Source organism: Manis javanica, chromosome 6 (assembly GCF_040802235.1).
Source record: "Manis javanica isolate MJ-LG chromosome 6, MJ_LKY, whole genome shotgun sequence".
Lineage (NCBI taxonomy): Eukaryota > Metazoa > Chordata > Mammalia > Pholidota > Manidae > Manis > Manis javanica.
In genome coordinates this window covers 133,549,369-133,572,005 of record NC_133161.1, presented here as the reverse complement: position 1 = coordinate 133,572,005, position 22,637 = coordinate 133,549,369, and the positions used below count along the sequence as shown (strand labels likewise).

At 46.9% G+C, this 22,637-nt stretch overlaps 1 protein-coding gene across 6 annotated transcripts in view; it reads left to right on the top strand.

Moving 5' to 3' along the window:
* Positions 1-18,304, top strand: part of NTM (neurotrimin) — a 929,477-nt gene extending 911,173 nt beyond the window's left edge. For 3 of the 6 annotated variants that reach the window (XM_037000867.2, XM_073239476.1, XM_073239475.1), the window contains 4 exons: positions 3,152-3,303; positions 6,419-6,454; positions 11,688-11,720; positions 16,560-18,304. In XM_037000867.2, the coding sequence (XP_036856762.2) occupies positions 3,152-3,303; positions 6,419-6,454; positions 11,688-11,720; positions 16,560-16,660 (322 nt within the window). In that variant the 3' untranslated portion in view covers positions 16,661-18,304. The remainder of the gene's footprint in view (positions 1-3,151; positions 3,304-6,418; positions 6,455-11,687; positions 11,721-16,559) is intronic. The other 3 variants (XM_073239473.1, XM_037000868.2, XM_073239474.1) reach the window with 3 other exon arrangements.
* The last annotated feature ends 4,333 nt before the right edge of the window (positions 18,305-22,637 follow it).

Genomic DNA, 22,637 nt, shown 5'->3' with positions numbered 1-22,637 from the left:
CTTGTCATTGCTAAGTACAAACGCTGGCAACCTCTTAGTGAGGTGTGTTGCGTTCATCCAGCCCCTTTTGTAGAGGAAGGGACTGAGGTGGAAGGAGTAAAGCAAACTCAGACAGAGCTAAGGAGAGACAGCTGGTTTCCCCCCACTCCATACAAGTATTCAGAATCAAGCAGAAGGGAGCAGCGTTTTCCCAATAAATGGACATGGTCATCTCTCTTAGGAATCCTTCCTCTTTGTTCCCCCCTCCCTTCTTTCATATAGAAGATGTGTCAGAAGAAAACAAAAACCGTGGAGCTGCCGGGTCAGTTCCCAAACCTTCAGGTGCCCAGGTCTTTGTGAAAACTAATCAGCCACATCCTGTTCTTATTTTGTATGGAAGAAAAATGCAAGGAAAACATAGGGGAAAGCAAGGTCTTAAAGTATGTGGAGACAAGTAGAGCAGGTCATAGGCAAAAGTGACCACGGGGGAGAAAAGGGAAGAGAGAGCTCAGTTTTGCAGGCTTGTGAGTCACAGGAGGCACCGCAGCCTGCGGCACCATTCACCCGGGTGGAGAAGGCCAGATAGAGGCCCGGGGGAGGTTCAGAGGCCTCTGGCTCAGGCACCTTTGCTTCCTCCTCCATCTGAATTCTTCTCAAGGAGGCTCCTTGTCTCCCCACTAATGGAGTCTGGTCAGTTTTCCACTGGCTCCTCATTTATTTATTTCCAGTATTCTCCCATTGGTGGAGTTGTCTGTCCTCCTGGCACCCAGCTCAAGAAGACCACCTCTGCCTCTGAGGTCCTTGCCACTGTCCCACTTTCCTGGGCCACCGAGGAGGGCAGGCTGCCTCCTCCAGGTAGCGCTCAGAGGGCATCTGCATCTGCCCAGGGGGAGGTGAGCTCTACCCTCGCTCACATTCCCAGCAAGATAAGTGTACTTCTGAGGCAAAGCAGATCCCCAAGAGATGGGATCGGGCAGATATCTCAAAATGTAGGGTAGAAGACTTCTGATTGTGGACTAGTGCCACTCAACTGCATGCCGCCATGTGGGTCATCAATCAAAGGGAGAGGAGATAGAACGCGGTACTTAAGGGCCACCCATCCATGTGACATGAGCCAATGAAAAGCTCGCAGGTTCATTAAGAAACCGAAGCACGGTAGCAGTTGTGGGCTGGGCAAAGGTGTGACCACACAGAGAAAGGCTAGTGTGCCGTCCCAGAAGCTGCAAAGTGCCGCAAAGTGGTGTTTGGGCACTTTACACTGTTTCTAGCTAAAGACACTTCGGAGCTGTCAAGCAGGAGCCTGCTTCGGCGAGTGCCTTTCTCCACTGCAGAGCCGAAATGTAATTCACAGTTTGGTTCTGATGTGAAGGCTTCTTCCCCAGCCCAGAAATGGCATCAAAATGGCAAATGGGATCAATACGCTTGAACAGTTCTGCAGAAGCCTCCTGGTGGGCGGGCTGTAGCACCCTCTTTGGACAGCACCCCCTAGAGGATCAATATCTACATAACAAGCTGGAAATATTACTGGCTTCTGGCTGCACAGCCGGACGCCTTATTCCATTCAGACAGCGCTCACATTTTAATGAAGTTCGTGGACTCAGGCCAGTTCATTGACCCCTCGCTTATGAGAGAAAGGCTCCCAGAGGAAAACCTACATAATGAAAAGCAAGGCAAGTTCCTCCGACCAACCCCCTGACTTCCCTGGAGACACATGTTGGGTGAGAACTGAAGCCAGAACCTGGCTCTCTTCTTGGTGGTGGAGAGAATCACTCCAGACTCCTACAGAGACAACACCTTCAGATAATGATCAAGTGGCTGTCCTCTATGCCAGGAACACACTGTGACTCAGGGACAGGCAGTGCTCTTGACGTCTGACTCCATAAAAATATATTGTGTTGAATCACATGTTAAAGTTTACAAAGATGTTCTCATCATTGTCTTGCTGAGTTTCACTTTCCATTTCTTCCCCAAATATTGTTTTTCTTGGTTTAATGATGCGGCCATTGCTCCAATTCTTGTCCCCTGATTCTGTTATGATACGCCTCCACCTTGAAATGGTTTACTGTCTGCACATCCTGCCCCAGCCAGGCCCTAAACAAGGCCGTTTAGGTTTGTCTCCATGTTCCCTGGGACTCTCCATTTAGAGAGATTTTTTTCCCCAATAGCATTTACCTTTCCTGTAATATAGACTCAGCTTCTGGACAAGGAAGACAAATTATCTCAAGGAAGGTAAAAAGTTTGGCTTAAAGCCTGTTCTCTGAAATAGGACACTCCAGAGGTTTTAAAAGGAAGAGAGGTGGTCTCATAATTTCCCAGTGGACATGCAATTGTCGTAGGAATTGTGGCTTACAACCTCGAGAGAGGGGGCAGTGGCCCTGCCAACCCTGACAGCAGGTTTCTCCTTACCTTCTCCATCTGCCCTGAAATGGAATCCGTGGTTCTAATGAGTACGTCTAACTGTTTTCCCCACTAACTCTCTGTGGTATCTCTTTGCAGGCCCCTACAAATTGCCTTAATGGATTGCTCAGGGAGACTGTCCTGGCCCATGGGGTCATGTTCTTAAGAATCTGCAATCCTTCCCACACTCTAGGCAGATTACCTCTTCCAAGCCCCTCAGAGTCCCCTGATGTCAAAATGCTCCCTGGTTCTTTTACCTTATTCACAGCCAAAAGCAAGGTATTATCTCTAGAATGTCTCAAGTTCTTGAGAGAAAACTTTACTCCCAAGATGCCTGGGAAACATCGCCCTTTCAAACCCCTCCAGTGGTTGTTCTCTTTGAAGGTGGGTTTTTCATTTCCATGGTTTTCGTCATCTTCATTGCCACCATGATCCACAACAGTGAGGACCAGGTCACGAGCACCTACTGTGTGAATAACATCATGCTGAATGTCACACAGCTAGCGCGTTACGTCTGCTGAAGGCATTTGCCTTCAGAGGACTTAAATATCTGTATAGGGAGATGGATATCTGTACAGGCCACGAGTGTCCCCAGGGACACACAGCAAATACAGTTACATGTGTCCTTGTGTGTGATCTTGCTGTGTAGTTGAACGGAGGAAGAAGTGGTTATAACGATGTCACAAAGGGGTCAATGAGATCCTTCATTCCCAAGTCTGCTTTCTATGAGAAAAATATAACCATCTCCTTTTCTGTCTCTCCCTTGTTGTCTCAGGCTGGTTGAAGGAAAGAAAGGGGTCAAAGTGGAAAACAGACCTTTCCTCTCAAAACTCATCTTCTTCAATGTGTCTGAGCATGACTACGGGAACTACACTTGCGTGGCCTCCAATAGACTGGGCCACACCAATGCCAGCCTTACGCTGTTCGGTGAGATTGAGCCCTGAGCTGGGCAGGGGGAAGGGCCATGGGGAAGGAAGGCCTTGGGAAGAGGCTGGGGGCATGTGGGAGAATTAGGGGTGAAGTGGGGTGGAAAGAAGGAGCAACGAAGGGAAGAAAAAACTAGTGTCCACTTCAAAGCAGATGCCTGGAGAAGGGAAAAAAAGTAAAAAGAATGTTCATATTTCATTCTATAATGGGAAAAATCCTGAGACAGGAGAGAGGGGAATTGGGAAGCTGAGGTGACATTTAATTTTTCCTTCTCAGTGATATCTCTCCTAAACTGGCCGTGGGGATTATAATTGGACATAATAGTATAGAACCCAAAGAGGATATTTATGATTTCACTATGTTGTTCAAAGGATTAGTGTAAAATGTTAACTATTTCTGAAAGTTTTCCTGGCCATTGGAACATGAGAGAAACTAAATTATATTTATGAACATAGAATCCTGGACCTTGGGATCCTGAGTAATATTAGCTTTAGAGGGAGAATTAACATAGAAAATGGGATTTCCCTGGTGCTCCATTTGAGTCAATGGATGCTGTCTGGCTGGATTAAGATATGTTTGTCCAGCCAAGACACCATCCTGACAGAATCCCATAGTCATTCATGCATTCATTCATTAAACAACTATTTATTGAAGGACTAATGAGTGTGAGGCAAATTGCTCTGTGTTCATTGCATGTCTGATAACTGCACTGGCTGCTAAAAGAATGTAAAGGAAACAAATAAACCAGCACCCTAATTAGACCTTGTGTGTCTCCAGCTCCCGTGAGTGGGACAGTGACACAGGCGTGAGCTTGCGTTGTGTCTGTGTCAGCGGACAGGGCTCCAGGCACCCAGGGATGGCTTTCATCTCTTGATGGAGACAGATTCTCCCTACAGAACACATGGTTCATTTATGGTCGCTTAAGGGGAAAAATCCCTCAATATCCAACACATTTGGTTAGCTTAGAAGCTTTCTAATCCATTCCCCTAGACTCCCATGTTAATAATCACTCTTGAATGTGGTGGAGAGGGAAAGGTGAGGAAGTCAGCAGTGATTGGCAAGAACACACATTCCTTTTATTTTGAGAATGTCCGAAAATCTCATAGCTTCCAGCTCCTTGCCCTCAACCCCTACCCCTGCCACATCCCCTCCATGGCACATGCACTCAGCTTGCCCCCCAAGCAACCTGACTCCATTGTTCAATCTCTGCTTCCAAATCACATTTTATCCCTCTTCTGTCCAACACATAAAATCAAGCACGGCTGGGAGGAGGGCTGGGAAGGGGAAGGCTGCCTTTGACCCCAAAGCTGGTAGCTCAGAATAGGCACAGCTGTGATTAGTGTGATTGATCTGTCTGACATCTCTCACACAGGGATAGTCATAATTGCCCCTCACGTTTGTCAGGCCCTTTGACTTTTTGGCAGGTGTCTGTCCACGTCCAGAGAAGGGCCATGATTAGAGAGGAGCGAACCCCTCCTTCTCAAGCCCTGCACATCTAAGGCTCTCACTAGGCCCCCAGTCCTGCCCTCCATCTTCCGCCCACAGTGGTCCTCGTTCCTGTAAACAGTCTCCCTCCTCTTTGGACCTCGCCCTTCTGATTTGGGTGCATGAAATGGTTTTGCAACTGGCTTTATCATTCCTGTCTAATTCCCTGGCCTCTTCCCCTTAAGCCATTTTAATATCAGAAGAAGGAGAAGCAGCAGACCTTAAGAATGAATTTGCTGGCATTTGTGACAAGGAATGTCGTGAAGCTTGTGTCATAAATCTGCTCTTTTCAGCAGACCCATGTGTGGCAATTAAAACCTCTGCCTTCATGCCATCGTTTTGTCAGTATTCACCCTGTGCATCATTTGGGACATTCCTACAGTTGCCAGCTTCCTGGAGTCTAGGGTTGTCAAAAAAATAAAAAAAAAGCATTAAAAAGTGATAGTATGTATTCAAATAATTTCAGTTGAGACTGAATCAAACAAAGGTGAATGTGTCCATATGGGAATGTTCTTTAATGCAGGAGGTCTAAGATCCATCACATGCTAAATCTCTAAGAAGGAGAAAAAGTTTGGTACATGTTCCCAACTTAACCAAACAGAAACAACTATTTTAGCCTCAGCTAAGAGGTCAATTCTGAGGAGCCCATCACAGAAATGCTCATGGGTGTCATAGTTCCAAGGTTCTAGTAAAGCCCATTAATGTGCGAGACAGGCGTTTCTACCCCACTGGCACTCACTGAGGCTAGTCCAGACATTGCAGCCCCTAAACTCATTATTGAAATGCACCATCAATAAGGCTTTGTGACAAATATAAACTTATTAGAGAGTTTTCCATGTCATTTCCCATTGTCAGACATCACAGCTCAGAGCCAAGAAACAGACATGGACAGGTCAGAAAGCAGCACTTACTTTATGTGAATATACAGACTTTTTGGTGAAGGATAGCATCACAGGAAACAAGCAAAATTATCATCATTTTGCCACCAACCTGTGCATAAACTGCACACCCTTTTCACAAGGCCTGAAGTTGTGAAGTGAGAGGTGCCGGCACTGGGCTCAAAGTGTACTTAAATTAGACAGGGGCAGGGCTGGTCCTTGCAGGCAGATGCAGTAGGGTCCTGCATACCTGAGGCTGCAGAGCCCAGACGAGGCCCAGAATTCTGCTCCCACCATCCTGAATCACCACGGTTTCTCAGAGACCCTTCTTCCTGCCTCATGCCATAGGATCAGAAATTCCTGAACTTGTTCTCCCAAACTCAAACAAGTGGGGAGGATGTGGGACAGAAACCTCACCTGCAAAAGGACTTCAGTCCTTTGTTCCCAAGTCAGTACCTTATCCCAGCACCAGCCGGGAGTCCATCCATCTGCCCTGGAAACCGTCCTATGGCCAGCAGCTAGCTCCCTCCCTCCCTGTGTCCAGGTTTGGAAGCAGAAAGCCCTTGAGTGTTTCTCATGCTACCTCTTGTCCTACCACCCTTGGTTTTTATGTCTTCCTTTATTTATCCATGCCTGCAGAAATGTTTGTAAAAGTCAGTATACAAACTATATATGACATATATATAGCTACTGTATATAATATATGTGTTTGTTTTCATTTTTCTCTCCTGTATGTCCCTCACCCGATTTAGAACTAAATGAGCCTACAAGCTCAACTTTGTTGCAAGGTCAGTATCCCCCATGCCGGACGGTTTCTCTCCCCTCCCTTTCTCCCAGAGCCCCCCACCCCTGCCCCGAACCTCCATTACCCAAGGCTCTAATCTGTGAAGTTGCTTAGAGGATGACAGTGGCTTCAAAGATGTTACTGGGAGCTTAGAAAATCCTAAGGAGAGCCCCCTTTTCTCTGCTCAGAGCCTGTGCACACTTCCCTGGAGGGCTTGGGAGGAGCAAGGGAAAGAAACATCATGAACACCTCAAAGCCCAGAGATCTGGGTGGGCAAAAGGTTGAGAGAGTGAGGCTGGCCCAATAGGAAGACAAATCCAACCCCCTGTGCAGTGTCTGTAACGAGTCCTATTGATTATCCCTCAGCAACAGAAGCGACACCATGTGCATGAAAATTCAAATATTCCCTAAAATGCATCACCCGGCTCCTGAGGAGGTTCTCCAGGGGAGGAAGGTGGACACTGCGGCCAATGAGCAGCCATCTGGAGTGGGATCCCTCCGAGTCCTACCTCGGAGCCTGACATCTCATACTTGCATGCTGTCAGGCACGTCACTGAACATTACTTAGACTCAGTTTCCTCTTCTGTAAAATAGAGTTGATCTGCCTTATCTACTTAGAGTCGTTCCAACATTCAACAAAGAATGCACATTGAAAAGGCTTTGAAAACTGCTGGGTGCGCTTCGAATCATTAGCGTCCAGTCTCCAGATGCAAACTGGAGGACAGGGACCTCCCTCGGTGTGACATCACAGGGGTTCATGTGCTCCTTGGAGCTCTTTTCCCCTGCCACTCTGCACCCTCGTCCACCTCACGGTCTGCCCCGGGGTATGACTCCTGCATCTCTCGCCTGTTTGCAAAGCCCCTCAGACTTCCTCAAGGTTACTAGCCTAGCATAAGTGAGTCCCTGGGCCTGTGACTGAGCATCTGGGCAGCGGGGCGCCCAGGTCAGCAGTAGATGAAACCCGGGCTGAAAGGGCAGCTGTTTTCCTCAGGACGGTGCCAACCACACAAGAGGCTGGCAGGAGGGGAGCTGTGAGGACAGCGGGGGGATGGCTTTTCCTGCCTTCCACGCCAACACCCTGACCTTTCTCCTTCCACCTCTCCCTACACCCGTGCTACTCATCAGTTCACATCGGGCTGTTCAGTCACCGGAGGATGGCATCAGACCTAGAAGGTGGGGGTGGGGGAGGAATGGAAGGGAGTTACATGGGAGGCTGTGTGACAGGTGAGGAAAATATTTTTATGGTGAAAAGACTCAGGCGGATTCACCTGAGTGACGTGGAGTGCCATGGAGACGGACCACAGGCAGGAAAGCCAGACAAAGACCTGAAAGAGAAAGTGATGTCAGTGTAAATACTCAGGTTCCACGTATGACTTGACTTACATGTATCAGACCCCTGTGCAAGGATGTCCACAGAAGTAAGAGAGCGTTAGAAAGTAGCCAACATAAACGGTGAAAGGGGAGTGTGAGAGTCAGGCTCACGCCGATGATGGCACAGGGTGACTTTCAGAACGAACCAAGCTCGTTCTGATCACTCAGTTCTTAGTTCTCAGAGTGAGTGGGTACATTTAAAACAGGCAGTGGTTGCTAAGGAGTTAGTATTTAACTGATGGTATAGATAGAGGGCGTGTTGTCCCACCCCAAAGCCAACAATAAGAAAACCAGCCAGAAACAAGCAAACCACCCCCTGGCTGCTGAACCCCGCAGGTGCAGGAACCCCATTATCAACCCCCTACCGCTGAGGTGAAGCTGTCCTGCCTCCCCTCCCCCTGCTGTCAATGCTGAGTGTGGCACAAGGATCTCTGCGCCAACTCTCTGCTCTCCTTTCTCAGGCTGCTCTCAACCCCTCATCCTTGCTGAGTGCAGGGCAATGGGTCAAGGCCAGAAGCTGTAGCTTACAGATATCTGGAACATTCCGAGACTTGGATTCGTAGGGTCTTTAGTACAGCTGTTGGACTCTTTCATACAACTAAGGAATAATTTAGCGGAAAATAGGCCTCAAACCTGGGGCATTTCCCTCACTCATCTGTGTGCTTTATTTCTGTTTGTCCGTCTGTCCCTCCTCCTCTGCTAGTCTCCCATAGAACAGAGAGCTACCTATTTTCTCAGGGAATACCCCCAAATAGTGCTCATCTTATCTCAGATAGACCAAGCAAGTTTTACATGAATGCACAGATTCCCTCTAACTGGGAACAGTTGACTTTAACAGAAGTCTTTGCTACTCAATATCTGGATGGAGTAGAAAGATTTTGATAAGAGAATCATCCCTCCTCAGCATTTTCTGCTGCGCTTGAAGTATTTCTCTGCTTCCCTTTTGCAAACACAACAGATTGCATGTCACCCTCTCGTATTAATATTTGGTGGTGCAGGACTCCTGCCATGATAAATAAGGACTTAGGGATGAGCCACCATCCCTCACTGAACTCCCTCACAGGCAAGTGTGCCAGGGCTGCGCTGCAAACTCAGCGACTTGGGGGCTGTTCATTTCCCATCTACGGTCCTTTGTCTTTTATCTCCCAGGCATGAAGGCAGATTTGATGGTATCAGTGGGCTGGGAGAGGTTGGCTGATTAATGTCTGTGAACCTCACTGTAACCATCAAACCCACTTATTAAAGAATGGGGGAGTAAGTAAACTCTGTATCACAAGCAAAAAAACTGTAGTAGGAGAGATGATCTGTTCTCCCTGGCAGAGGATTAAAGCTTGTTAATTGGGTCCATCCATCCAGCAGTTAACATTTCTATGGCACAAGTGTCTAAATGCAGAAGGTGTAAAAACAAAAACAAAAGATCTTTCTAGAAGGTTCATATATGCTTCCTGGCATGAAACCAGCTTTCCTCTAGCCGCCAGAACCAGGCAGCAGCCCTGTAATTTCCTGGATACTTGCGTTCAGCTACAAGCATTGTCTTTAGTGACAAGAGAGATCACTGGTGGGTTGACCAGAGATGCTGGCTGGAGTCCTTGAGGCAAGTGGTTCTTTTCCTTTCTCTTTTCTCTCATTCTTTCTGTCTTTATTTTGACTATTTTTTTCCCACTCTACCTGCCTTCTCATTAATAGAGCAGCAAAAAGATTACAACATTCAGTCAAGCTCTTGGTGAGGAAAACACATGCTTGAGTTTCAAGGGATTGTTTGTTTCCTTGATAGCGAAGGGTTAGCTCACACATGTGGGTGTGTGACTCGTGCTCACTTTGGAGACTCAGGCAAGGCTCAGACTTCTGCACTTGGACCCCATGTCAAGAATGTTATAAAAAACAGCATTAGCATTTCTACATCTCCTTTCAGTACCAACTGAAGGGAATGAACTGTAGTGCAGTCTGACGAGTTTAGAATAAAATAAAAAATATCTTGGCATATTCCCAACATCACTGCAGTGGATATAAGGGGGACAGGGCATTCTAGTTAACCAGAAGAGTTGGAACACTGCTTCCTGAAAAAGCCCAAGGAAAACTTCTAGCCAAGGTTAAGCATGAGATTCAAGGTGGTCCTTTACCTTTACCTGGGTGGATGCTAAGGAGTGTTGGTCTTGCAAGGAGTGCTTGATGGAGAGTCACCGAAAAAGTAGCTAGATGGGAACAATTCAGTTGAAGTTGTTTTCAGATCTTTGTCTTATGGAAAACCACTTCTCCTATCTAGGAGAACTTATGCTTTCTTATCTTTCTGAAAGTTCCAGCACGTCAGACTACCAAGGAGAACCCTGTCTTGTGTCCTTCCTTCCACGGAGTTTAAACCACAGCCCCCCTGCCCACCCTGTGGGTGACACTCCCTGAAATGTACCCTCCATTTGCACTGCTTGTGGTTTGGGGGGTGAAAGGACTATGACTGCTTTGTCCCTCCAAGATCCTCTCCGGCCTCTCCTCCCTCCTGCGTATTGCCTCCTTGCCCAGAGAAGCCAGTGGCTCCTGAATGAGACAAGCCTTTCCTTAGCTTCTGGGCTGGGTTTTAGGGCCCAGCAAACACTGCAAGGGACTATCCTTGCTAACCACAAAGACAACCGGCACCCCTGCTTTTCTCTGCCTCCCTGGCTTTACATCAGATCTTCTTCTTTGGATCACCCTTGATCTTTGATCATAGATCACCCCTCCCATCTTTCTCAGAGTGGCTTTTTAGGGTCACCAATGTCCATTTAGACCAAGAGGGATTGCATATGTTAGGTGCTATTAAAGAAAGGTTAAGAACTTGAATGAGCAAGTATGTATTCATCTGCTTTTGGTCAAATGTTTTAGTGGAGTTTAGGCTGAGTTACAGTGAGGTGGTCTTCCCTTCTCTGTGCAAGGAAGGACCTTTGCACAAAGAACAGTATCGCATGGTGCAAAAGACTTTAATGTCATTTTCTTTTCTTTTCAGCTTTATTGAGGGGTGAGTAAATAAAAGTGTAAGATATTTAAAGTGGACATCACGGGGCTTTGGTATAAATATACATTTTGAAAGGATTTCGTAGCCTCTCTACATCCAGATTGAACAAACTGCAGATGCTCTAGTTACAATCCCTACAAAAGGCTCTATGGATTGTTGTGAGATCTTGAAGTTGGTGAAATGGCAATCATTCATGGTGCCGTCAACAGAGAGGACCTGGCATCTAAGCATTTCCATAGGTGGCTCCCAGCGAGGGCCAGGGTGGCAGCCCAAATGCAGGTCTCATTGCCTCGGGGTGGCCCAGAGAGATGAGACCTCTGGGCCCGCCTGCTATAATCTGACTCATCAAGAGGAGTCAGGTATCAAAGGTCTGAGCTTCTCTGGCAGTGGAAGCAAGCTCGGCAATGTTTCCCAAATGCATAGGTAAATCCCGGTCAAACTTTTATATGTCCGATATCGCAGGGGCACCTAAATCCAAATCACTATAATATAATCTATTTGTATCAACCAATTATGTACTTAAGCCCTACAGACTTTAACTTATCAGGGTATGATCTTGTGGCCAAAGGCAGAAAGTTGGTTTAGAAAGCAACATTGATTGGCTTGGAGCCCCAAGGTATACTTTAGTCCCTGCTAAGATGAAGCAGCCGATTGTCCTCAGACCAAGGAGCCATTCCAATCACTATTCCTCTCCTTCCTCAGTCCTCAACTCAGCCCTTAAGGTGGCTGGCTCCCCTGGCCAGGATGCATGTGTGAGGGCTCAGCTGGGGTCAGGACAGCAAGGGGCCAGCGTGGGGCTGGCTTGTTCCCAGAACACATAGGGGCAAAGTGCGTGCCTCTGACTGCTTTACCGTAACAGTGACTTGTTCTTAATTTCTTTTAGAAGTGAAAACTACTGCTCTGAGCCCTTGGAAAGGTTGGTATACACATTTTCCAGGCAGCTGCTGCCTCAGTGGGGATGGGCCTTCGTCCGACACCTTCTCTTTTGAGCTAACCCCAGGAAGTAGCCCAGGAGGAACCCTCCCTGACCTTGGGCCATCTCTGTGTCTATGCAGATTAACCCAGCCCCAAGGACACCCCATTCTCCCTGTGTAGCTTCCACTTGCAGAAGTCTAACTTCTCTTAGCTGGTGGCACTAATGAGCACCCGTCAGTGCCCAGAATAGCTCCGTGTCTGTGCATCTCTGTAGCAGGCCTGCCTCTCTCCTTGCACAGGGATGCACTAATGTGATGACCTCCTTAGACCTGGGCCTTGCATGCTGCCCTTTGCTTACCCCATTCTCTCATTCTCTCTCTCTAACTTGGAGCTGGAAGGGACATGCTGGGAGGGAGGGGAATGTGGAAGGAAGGGGGAGGTTCTTGGGTGAGTCACTTGGCTATGAATAAAATGCATCTTATTTGAGGCTCTCATTGCTGCCAGATGTTTCTGACGGGTAATGGACACTCATCACAGTTCTCTGGGACCCTAACTGTCCTGGTAATTGGTCTCTTTAGGCCTTCACAGCTCTCTGATGAGATAGAGGCAATAAAGGCATCCAGCACAGAGGGGAGGCAAGGCTGGATGAAGAACAGAGCCTCTTCTGTAAGGCCATGTCACCAGGCAGATGGGCTGCGCTGTCCCTCTGGCCAGCACAGGCTTTGAGAAGGCCTTGCATCTGCCTGGTACGTGTGGGATGGCCTGTGTGGCTCCCACCTTACCTGGTACCCAGGTGTGGCAGGCCCTGTGGCCTCATTCTCTCTTCTCTCTTCATCCTCTGAAGATGTGTGAGTTACACAAAGTGACAGTTCCGAATTAGTGGAAGGGAAATTGCACTTGGAGACAAGTCAAGGGACTGTGAGGAAATCACTTAAGCTCTCCAAGGTTGTTTCCACATATTAGAGCAGGAGATAATAATCCTCATCTTGTACACAAGTGTCTTTAAGAGGCTGGGAACACCCTTCTGACTGCAAGCAGTCTACCTGAAATCCTAATATGATTTCACATCTGTGAATACCCTCCTCCAACCAGAGATTTTTCAGTGATTTTTATTAGGAGTAAAACTTATACAGTAACTTTTATGGTTAGAAAAAGAGGGTAAGGGTGTTTGGAAGAGAAAATTGAGTTAAGGCAGAAATTAAAGACAAGGTAGGAAGAGTGTTTTGTTGTTTTTGGCTTAGTCAGTCTTTTGTTTGTTTGTTTGTTTGTTCCCCACATAGAATCTTAAGAGAAAATAAAACACCAAGTAAATATGGACACATCAGCACATGTTGCAGTGTTCTGGTTCCTTCCTTCTTTCAACAAATGTTTATTAAATAACTGCCATCGGCCCTGTTAGATACAGACCGTGACCTTAAGGAGCTTACAGTATAGAGAAGGCAATAAATGTTATAATATGTAAAGAGAATTATAATAGAGTGGTGTGCATTTTAAAAGCAGGCCGCATTTGGTGCTGTGGAAGCAAGCCAAAGCAAGTCAAGGAAGGCTGCTTGGAGGAGGTGGCTGGGGGCTGGAACAGAAGCTGCAGCAGGACTGGAAATGAGTTGGGTGTAGAGCTCCAGGGAGAGGGGCAGAGGGTGTGAAGATGGGAAGGAAAGGGGATCTCTGTAGCACATGTGCCTCTGTGTGGCACATGCGTGGTTGTGCTGCATGGAACAGGGGCAGAGAGAAACTGAAGAACGTGTGGCTGGAAGAACAGCTAAGGAGGCAGACAGCAAACAGATGCGCAAGTGCAGTGAGTGCCCTGCCAAGCAGTTGGGAAGTTTTGTAAATGCAGTAGAAATGAAATAGATTACTAGCATAATCAATTTGGAACCAGAGAACTATCACCCTTCAATAAGCATAAAGAATAAAATCCAGGGGTCCAGACAACAGGTGGCAGTTCAGTTTGTGAACATATTCAGAAATTGAAGGGAGAGCTGATCCAGCTGTGCCTGGAGAGGCAAGTGGAGCCCCCAGCGCTGCCTGCGTGCATCGCCTGGGACTCTGGGTGGCCTCTTCCCCCTGGCCAGCTTCATCACATGAGCTTCCCCTGGCATGCCGGAGAAGGATGGGCTGAGGAGAGGACAGGGCATGTGAGGAGATAGGGGCAGGTGGCCTGTGGTCCTGCACAGTGAGTGGCAGCTCCCCTGCCGACCTGGGACAAGAGAGCAGAGAGGCCCCAGAGCTTGTCCAGGGAAACAACACAGGCAAGAAGGCTGGGCACACCTGGTGGTCTTTACCTTTTTCTATGGGAAGAATTTTCTGACAACAGGTAAGGACGCCTCCCTACCCACTCTGTGTGGTGCTTCGCAGCAGGCAGCCAAGCCACAAAGGAGTTCTGAGGGGCTGAGGAATGAAAGGGGACACGGGTGCCCAGAGAGCACCGCAGGGCCGCTTGCCTCTGTGAGATGCCTACTCACGGCTGCTGCGCCTGCAGACAAGGCTGTCCCCTCTCCTACCTGGTAACCAAGCTAGGCCCCTGCTGGCTTGCATGTGGGGCTTGTGGCCTTCTCCATCCTCCTCTCTGGAGACTTCCACTAGCTGAGCAGCCCTGAAAGGTGTAAATTCAGGGAGAAGCAGAGAGCATCTGAACTCAGGGAGCTGGGATTTATCCCTCTTGTCTCTTACCGTGGAGCATCTTCATGGCCAGGGCCAGGGGTGGAGACATGCACTGGGGTAAATGGGGAGTGGGTTTCAAAGAGCTGTGTGTAGCACAAATGCTCAGGAGAGCAAAAAAGATGAAAAAGAAAAAGAGCTGTGAGCCAGCAGATGCGTGTGTGGCCCGGATGGTGTGCCAGGTGTACAGAACACCTTTGGAATCACTATGCAGTGAGCAAGCAGGCAGATGGGATGCAGCCACTAGCTCTGCCCAGCTTAATATGAAGCCTGGCTCCACAAAGACCAGCTGGGCCCATGGCTCAGAATCAACCTTTACGGCCTGGAGTCAGCATCAGGCACAGGCACAGGTCTTGCTGCAAATGATCTTGGAGTGGCTCGGAGTGGCTCAGAGTGACAGGCCTTCCTCAGAGAGAGAAACAAATAACCTCTTCTCTTAGAAGGCCCGGGTAGAGGTGGGAGGGTCTTCTCTCTGGAGATCCCAAAGAATGCTATAGATATCAGAGTGATTGCATGTGACAGAGGGGTTTTGTGGTGGTGCTGTATGTAGAAACATAGTCATTAGATGGTAGAAGAGGCAACCAATTAGTGATCAATGGTGAATGATGTATGTAGCTCACCGGGATGCCCAGACTGGGAGGAGGGCATTTGAGGGCAGATGCCTTCAGTTCTGTGTTGCCCAGATGTTCACCTCCCTGAGGGGTGGAATACAGAACAGGCGTCTCATGTGTTTCTCAGCATGAAAACTTGCACTGCCAAGAAGTTTTGGCCGTAGGAATACTGTGGACCAGACACCAGAGGCACATGAGGTTGTGAGACCTGGTGCATTTCTAACTCCTGACTATCTACTTAGCCAGAGCCCCAGAAACAGGGATTTGTCCCAGAGGTCTGAGAAATAAAATCATAAGGGCAGTGCTTCCTGGCCAGGAGTTCTAAGACTTGATGGCATATTTCCACAGAGGGTCAAGAAGCCTGGTTTGATGCTGATTTGCTATAGTCGGAAATGTGTCCGATGTTCATTATCAGAGTCAGGCAAGCATGTTCTAGTTTTGTTCCTTCACCCCTGGTGAGGACATGGGCTTCGGGAGGACACCAGCTTCAAATGCCTCCATTAAGTTCCAAGCAGCAGCATGCCTAAGCAAGTGCAGTCTGAGAAGGTGCCCTGCTTCGTTAGGCACCTTATTCATCTGGGCATCCAATCTTGTGCATAGTGTTCATGAATCCATTTGTTACAAGTGTTTTTGGCCACAGAGCCAGAGTAGCCAGAAAGCTTATGCTTCTAGCAGTAGGGAAGCTGCTGCAGAATTTTATGAAGTCATGGTTTTCCTGCCTCATGCATTTGGCTCCATCTTAAAGCGTATCTGTTTGCAGGCCAAGTTGGTGTGACCCTCCATGAGAGATGTCATCCACTTCCCGCCCTCTCACACTGTGCTATGGCCAGCTCTGCCTCCCACTGTCCACATAAAGCTTTCCTTACTCCCAGCTACACAGCAGAAGGCCAACTGTTTCTTTACTTATTCCCACATCCTCTTCATGTGTGCTGGTTCTAGCCTGTCAGGCTTGTGGTGCTTGAGCTAGTCCTGCTGTTACCTTATCCAGATGGGAAAGAAGCCAAGCGCTCTAGGCGGAAGCCCAGGGCCTTGCCCTGAGATAGAGTGATTGACAGCATGGATGCCGAGTCCGACACCACAGCAGGGAGACAGACAGTTGTGGCCAAGAGGTCCTGTCCTTCATGACAGGTTGAGCCACTGGAGGGTCAAGTGAATGTTTAAGGCAACCAGTGCTCAGAAGTGGTTGGAGGATGGTGCAAAGATCACAGAGCTCTTACAGTACTGCAGCTCTATGTAGGATATTAATTTATGCACCACATTCTTCATGAACTTGACCCTGAACTATGGCCTTAGCATGCTACGACACAAAAAGGAGTAATGGCCAATGGAACACACCAACCAAGGCCTCAGTTTCTCTCCTTGCAAGAGGCTTCCCATGTTGCAGCGTTCACCCATGTGATCACAGCTGCAGAAGGTCCATTGCTAACACAGGCTCTTATATAGGGAGCTGGAACAGAAGGCTTCCAGTGGGAGGCCTGCCTCATCAGAGGCATGACCTAATGGCAGCAGACCAGGTAACGGGCATTTCAGCTCAGGGCACGCAGCTCATGGCCAGTGTGTTCTCTCCACAGGCCCGGGTGCAGTCAGCGAGGTGAACAACGGGACATCAAGGCGGGCAGGCTGCATTTGGCTGCTACCTCTTCTGGTCTTGCACCGACTGCTCAAATTTTGATGTGAGGGTCATTCCCCCACTGGGGAAAGCTGCCGGCGCCGCGGCCACCATCACAACAGCAACAGCAACTCCGACAGCAACACGAGCATACCCGTTTCTACACCAGATATCAGCAAATGAATTCCAAGAAATAGCCTGAGGGACACAAATTCGAAGGAGGGGAACAAAGAATACTTTGGGGCAACAAGTCTAAAAGGAAATTGAAATCGCCTTGCAGTCCTTGCTGACATGTAGGTACAACTGAGTTTTCTTTCTTTCCCCAAATGGGAAGAGCGCACGCCCGGCTTCGGACCCACATGCAAGCTGCACTGTGTGACCTCGATGTGTTACCGGGGTGGGCAAGGGCTCAGCTACTCTGCCCACTAAAGTGCCCCCGCCAAGGAAAATTCTGGAGCCGGCCATCCCAGATTCAGTAGAGACAAAGAGTGAGACGTGCAGGCCCCACCGTGAGGCTGAGGGCCCTTTCATAGACTGCCACTATTGTGTGTGTGATGAAATGCAAAATATAAAAAAAAAAAAGAAAAAAAGAAACAGGAAACTAAACAAGACAGCCTGCCAGCTACAACAATCCCACAATCAACAGTCACAAAAGATATTGTTAAACTTTATTTCTCCCCATTTTATTACATGGACATTATGGATAATAAGGGATTCTGATTCATGATTAATTTTATTAATTATATTTTCTGATATGAGTCTAGAACTTAGTGCAAAAACAAGACAAAACTAAAAAAAAAAAAAAGTTACACACATGAAAAGGGTGATGAGAAGTATGTCTGTTAAACATTAAAAATGAGTAGTGTACTTCTAAACTAGGTTTACAACTGGTGGACCACACACTGGGCACTAACCCACCTGGTGAGGATTCGGCAGGTCCACCAAAAAAAACCACATACGATTTAACCAACCTCTCCACCAGCGCTACAGATTTCTCCTTATTCTGGCTTTTAATGCAGGAACCACTATGCTTCTACGTGCTGTTTAGAAACGGAAGGGTGATGTGCACTGTCTCTTGAGTTTCTTGGCTCTGCTTCTTTTGATGATATATATTATACAGTATATATATATATACATCTATTTTTTTTGTTAGAGTTCTAGCCATTTAATTTCTCAGCAGGGTCCTGTCTCAGACATACTGCATGCTGTATATGGCGTTAGCTGTGTGTTGATCTTCTAAAAGATGATAGAGTTTACTGGTAATTGTGTAATCAGCTCCTGCCTTTTTCTTTTTCTTGGGTTATTTACATGTCAGAGACATTTATAAAAAGTGCAAAGAGAACACAGAGAGAATGCTAGTCCCAGGCGCAGCCTCTGCTCCGGGGGCGCTCCGAGAGGGGAAGGCCTTCACAGGGCGCCTGCGTCTCCTCTCTGTCAGGCCTCAGCATGAACCAACACAAGCACCTGAACCAACTAAACAGTCCGTCACCACTTGCTTTAGCCCATTGTGGGAATTTCGGATGCCTTTGTGACCACTGGAGAATCGAATCCTCTTGGTTTCTTTTATTTAATTTTCCACCTTTGTGTGCGTGTGTATGAAAGAGAAGAAAATGCAGTTTTTAGGTACCCTCTTTTTCCTCCTCCCCGAAGTCTGGGAACCGGAGAGGCCTCGGGGAGGGGTCCTGGATGTGGTGAGGGAAAGTGGGGTTGGGGGCTAGGGGAGGGAGGGGTTGTCTCTGACTTGACATTAAAAAGTGTTCCATGTCCCTCTTCACCTGGTGTGGTACCTCATTCTCGGGCAGGGGGTGGTGGAGAGCCGAGCCTGCCCGGCTCAGGGGTGCACGCAGGGGGATGGGCTCCTGACTCGCGCTGCCACCCTTCAGACCCTCCTCCAGGTGGAGTGGGCTTTTTCTGTGGGTGTGCTCAGATGGCAGATGGCAGGTCAGGAGGCCACTTTCAATCTCCAAAAGAAGAAAAGGCAGGGTGGGTATCCTGGGGAGCGCGTGTTGAATGCCTTCAGGATGTCCCACAGAGGCTGGCAGCATCCTCCGCAGGCCCAGATGCCTCGCCTCATAACCTGGGCCAAATGTCAAGGCCAGTTTGGGAAAGGCTTTCATGTGTGATTATTTCTGGGATGCAGCATATTGCAGCTACCACCAAAAAATAAAAAAGAAGAATAAAAAAGCTTGAAACCTTATGGATTGGTATTGAATAATCCCAACTTCCACCAACCAGTGTTTTGGGGTCTCTCTTCCCTTCATGCCTACCCCTCAAACCTTGCCTCTAGTTGCAAATTAAGAGAAAAGGTAGAATTTAATAGAAAACAGTATTCAAATCATTTTAACCGATTCAGATTGATTCTGGGAATTAAGTAAGTAGCTGACGATCCACTGAGAGGAAGAAATGAGGTCAGAGATGACACACTGAAGGATTATTTGTGTTTTCAGGGGTCAGTTCCATCTGAGAGGAATAGGAAATATTTAGAAAGAAGTTTTATTTCCAGCTGCTACTAGCAAAATTGAGAAGAGATTGTGTACTTCATGTTTCTTTGTGCCTTTTGGACCTTCCACCCCCATCACTAGGTGCCAGACACCCCACTTCTCCTTGGCAACATGGGTGGCCAGGCCTCCCAGATTTTGACTGCATTGATGGTATTTCTTTCTTATGTCCCAGAACTGCCAAAGGCAAGGACTTTAGGTCTTCTCAGAAAGAGAGTGGGTGAATGGGATTTACTAGCTGACCGTGCCTGGAACTGCTAAGGATGCTGATGAGAGGATTTGGGTGAAGATCATGGCTCATTGGAGGAGAGTGGGAAGAACACAGGTAATTTCCATTTGTTAAGCCTGAGCCCAGACCACTTCTGAGGAACATGTACTGAGGCACCTGCAGTGAGCGGCTTCCTAGACTTTGCTGGGACAGGAGAACCCAACAGCCCAAAATCTCCATTTGAATCAGCTTCCTTGTCCATAGTTACTAAGCATGCTTTAGATCACTCCACCACCATCTTCCCGGGACAGATTGGTCAGTCACAACCAGCTCTATAAAGTGACACTGATGAGGAAGATTGAATTTTACCTATGTGCCAACTCGATACACCTCCTTCTGCTGCAGTTCTTGAGAGCTCTGGTTATTCAAGTGCACATCCCTTATAGACCCCATTTTGCTGTGACTGATGGCTTCAGTTGACAAAACTCCCTATTCTTCCTCAAAAGGGGTTTCCTCTCATCCTTTGCTTAGTGAACCCCACAGCCCCAATCTGCTGACTTTCATCCTTTAAAGAGACTATCCAGCTGCTCATGAGAAAGACCTTTAACCAGATTTAGAGCTTCATTCAGGAGGACATAGCTTTGATAGGAGCTTCTAGGGACCACTCTCAAGCCTGTGTCTTCTCAGGGAACAGGAGCTTGGCAAGAGTGTTCATTAGAGTGAGTAAAGAAAAGCATCATAAATAGTATCTACAGTCATTTATCTCAGCACAGGTACTGATGGAAGACTGTTGCCACAGGCCAGCCTGGATCTCAAATATACTAGACACTTGAGACGCAAGTCACTGTCATACATTAGGATTCATCCACTACTGTAATATTAGGATATCCTTTGGAGAAACCGTGATTTATATTTGGCAGATAACCCATAAGAGTTGCTCAAGTGTGTAGTAGGGGATGTGGGGGATGCTCAAGCTCTAACCCACTCTGAGCAAACGTCCCTGTAGAATCCCACTCATCTTTCAACAGAGTATCTGCTCCTTCCCAGCCACACTGCTGTGTGATTGTTCTCAGGTTCTGCAGTTAAAACTCTCCCCACAGTCTCTTCCACAGAGGGGTTCGGATATCTAACTTGAAGTGCTGTGAGTTCTTGTCTAAGAACCGACTCCTTCTGAGGAGAGAGACTTTCAGAGCTACATTCAAGGTGGATGAGCCACAGAGGAATGTTTCCGTGGCTGTGGATGGTGATAATGATGGTGGTGATGAATGACGGTTATTGCTCTTGAGCTGGAGATAAGTTAGCAAGTGAATTAACACTAAAATTGGGCTGAGGTTTCACACATTTCATTGGACTGACCCTGTCTTTAACTTATACCTTTGAACCATGAGTTTAGAAGGAAAAATAGTCAAACATCCTCAACAGGAATGACTCTTTAATGTGTAGATCAGCCAAACATCTATGATTTTTTTATTCTTATAATGGTAAAAATGTGAGGTACTTCTCATGAGAGGAGAAAAATCTATGCCAAAAAAGAGATGTGGCAGAGTAGATGGTGCCTGTTTATGATGAGCACACAGTTGTGGTACTACAGGCCAGATGTATTTATGCTGGTCTTTTACTCTTCATCAAATAAGCAACTTAAAAGGCTTGAGATTGGTGGTCTGAGAGAGGCACTCAATAATACATTTTTCCAGCATTTTTTTTTAAGTTATTTTAAACGAAATCCCAGAACTGATTGGGATTTGATTATATAGAAGTGTCTCCTTTGTCATCTGTAACTGCTTAACCAGGCCATTCTACGGCATTAATTCTTACTGCTCTTAATTCAGACTCTGTGTTTCCATGCGTGTCCAACCCTATCTTCCTCTAAGGAAACAACACAGATGAATACTCCCCAAGACATGTGAATAACTAAGTCTCTGGGTCTCTGCATCCTCAGTCCCATTCCCCTGTCTCCTACACTCCACATCTCTCCCGTCATACCCACATCATGTGACCAGAGCAACATGGCTTTCTGGAGAAAAGACTCCCTAATTCCGCTTAAGATCACTTGTTACAATATATGTCTGGTGCATTTTGGTGCATCGTTCTTTATGAAGGAGGCTTAGTTTGGCTTTCATTTTGGAATGTTGATTTTTTACCCTCATGCAAACCTTCCAATAACTTAAATATTTGAATCTGCATATTGTGAAAGTATCTGGTCTATTTCTATACTTTATTTGAAAATGACTTATTCCTCTGCCAGATTATCTGTTTGATTAGAACATGTAAGTTGGCTATGGTCATCTGTAGCTCTTACCTAGTTTCCAATGTCTCTGATTTGGGGATTTCTGGGTATCAGTGTGGTATCTGAATACAGAACTGAATTGCTAATCAGTAGACTAGGTTCTAGTCCAGATTCTTTTACTAGTCCAGATCTTATTACTAACTAGTTGGCTCCCTTTCCTTATCGTTTTTATAAGATGTTATGATGGCAGCTTGCTAATCATTATTAGTCTTTAAAATCTAGTAATCCAGTAACTTCAGATTTTATAAGATTTCTGCAAGAAAAATTTGAGAAAGCTCCCTTTTTGATAAATGACAACTGAATGTGTGAATCTGAGGAAGTTTTACAGTCAATGCAGCGTCCTTGTTTCCAGCATGGCTAATAAAAAGAGAAAATGCATAATCATAGCTGCATTTCTGCAGATTTTTGCAGTGACTCCTTAGGAGAACATGAGGCATGGACATTGCAGCACTTGGAAAGGAGTGTTATTGAAAAAAAGACTGTTTTCTTTCCTTCTTTTTTTTCTGGAACAAGAAATGATGCTAGCCCCAAGCTTCTGTTCAGCTTTGCACTCTATATGACACCCATCTTGATGTCTGGGAAAGTAAATGACTTTGGGACTAGGCCACGTTCTCAGAGGTCTCACTTGGAATGCATGTGTTTGTGTGTGTGTGTGTGTGTGTGTGTGTGTGTGTGTGTGTGTGTGTGTGTGTGTTATTTACTGTAATTACTTAATTCTTCAAAACATTTAACACCTGTTATTCCCAAGATTCATATTCAAAATAACAGGACATAGTGTGAGAAGAGAGGTCTCCATAAAAGGATTTGAATGGTATCACATCATCCTGATAAGTGTCCTGTCGAAGGGCCCAAAAATGTCTGTGCAGATCTCACTTAGCATGTTCGTATATTGTTGGTTCATCTTTCATCCTGCCCCCTAGACTTTGTGCTTCGTTTTTTAACTTCTCTGTATAGAGCAGTGGAAAAAGCTCAGACCGAGCTTTGCATTGGAAGATGAGAACCCAAGTCCCTTCCCACAAATGTTTGTGCTAGTTGCTCTCTGAGCCC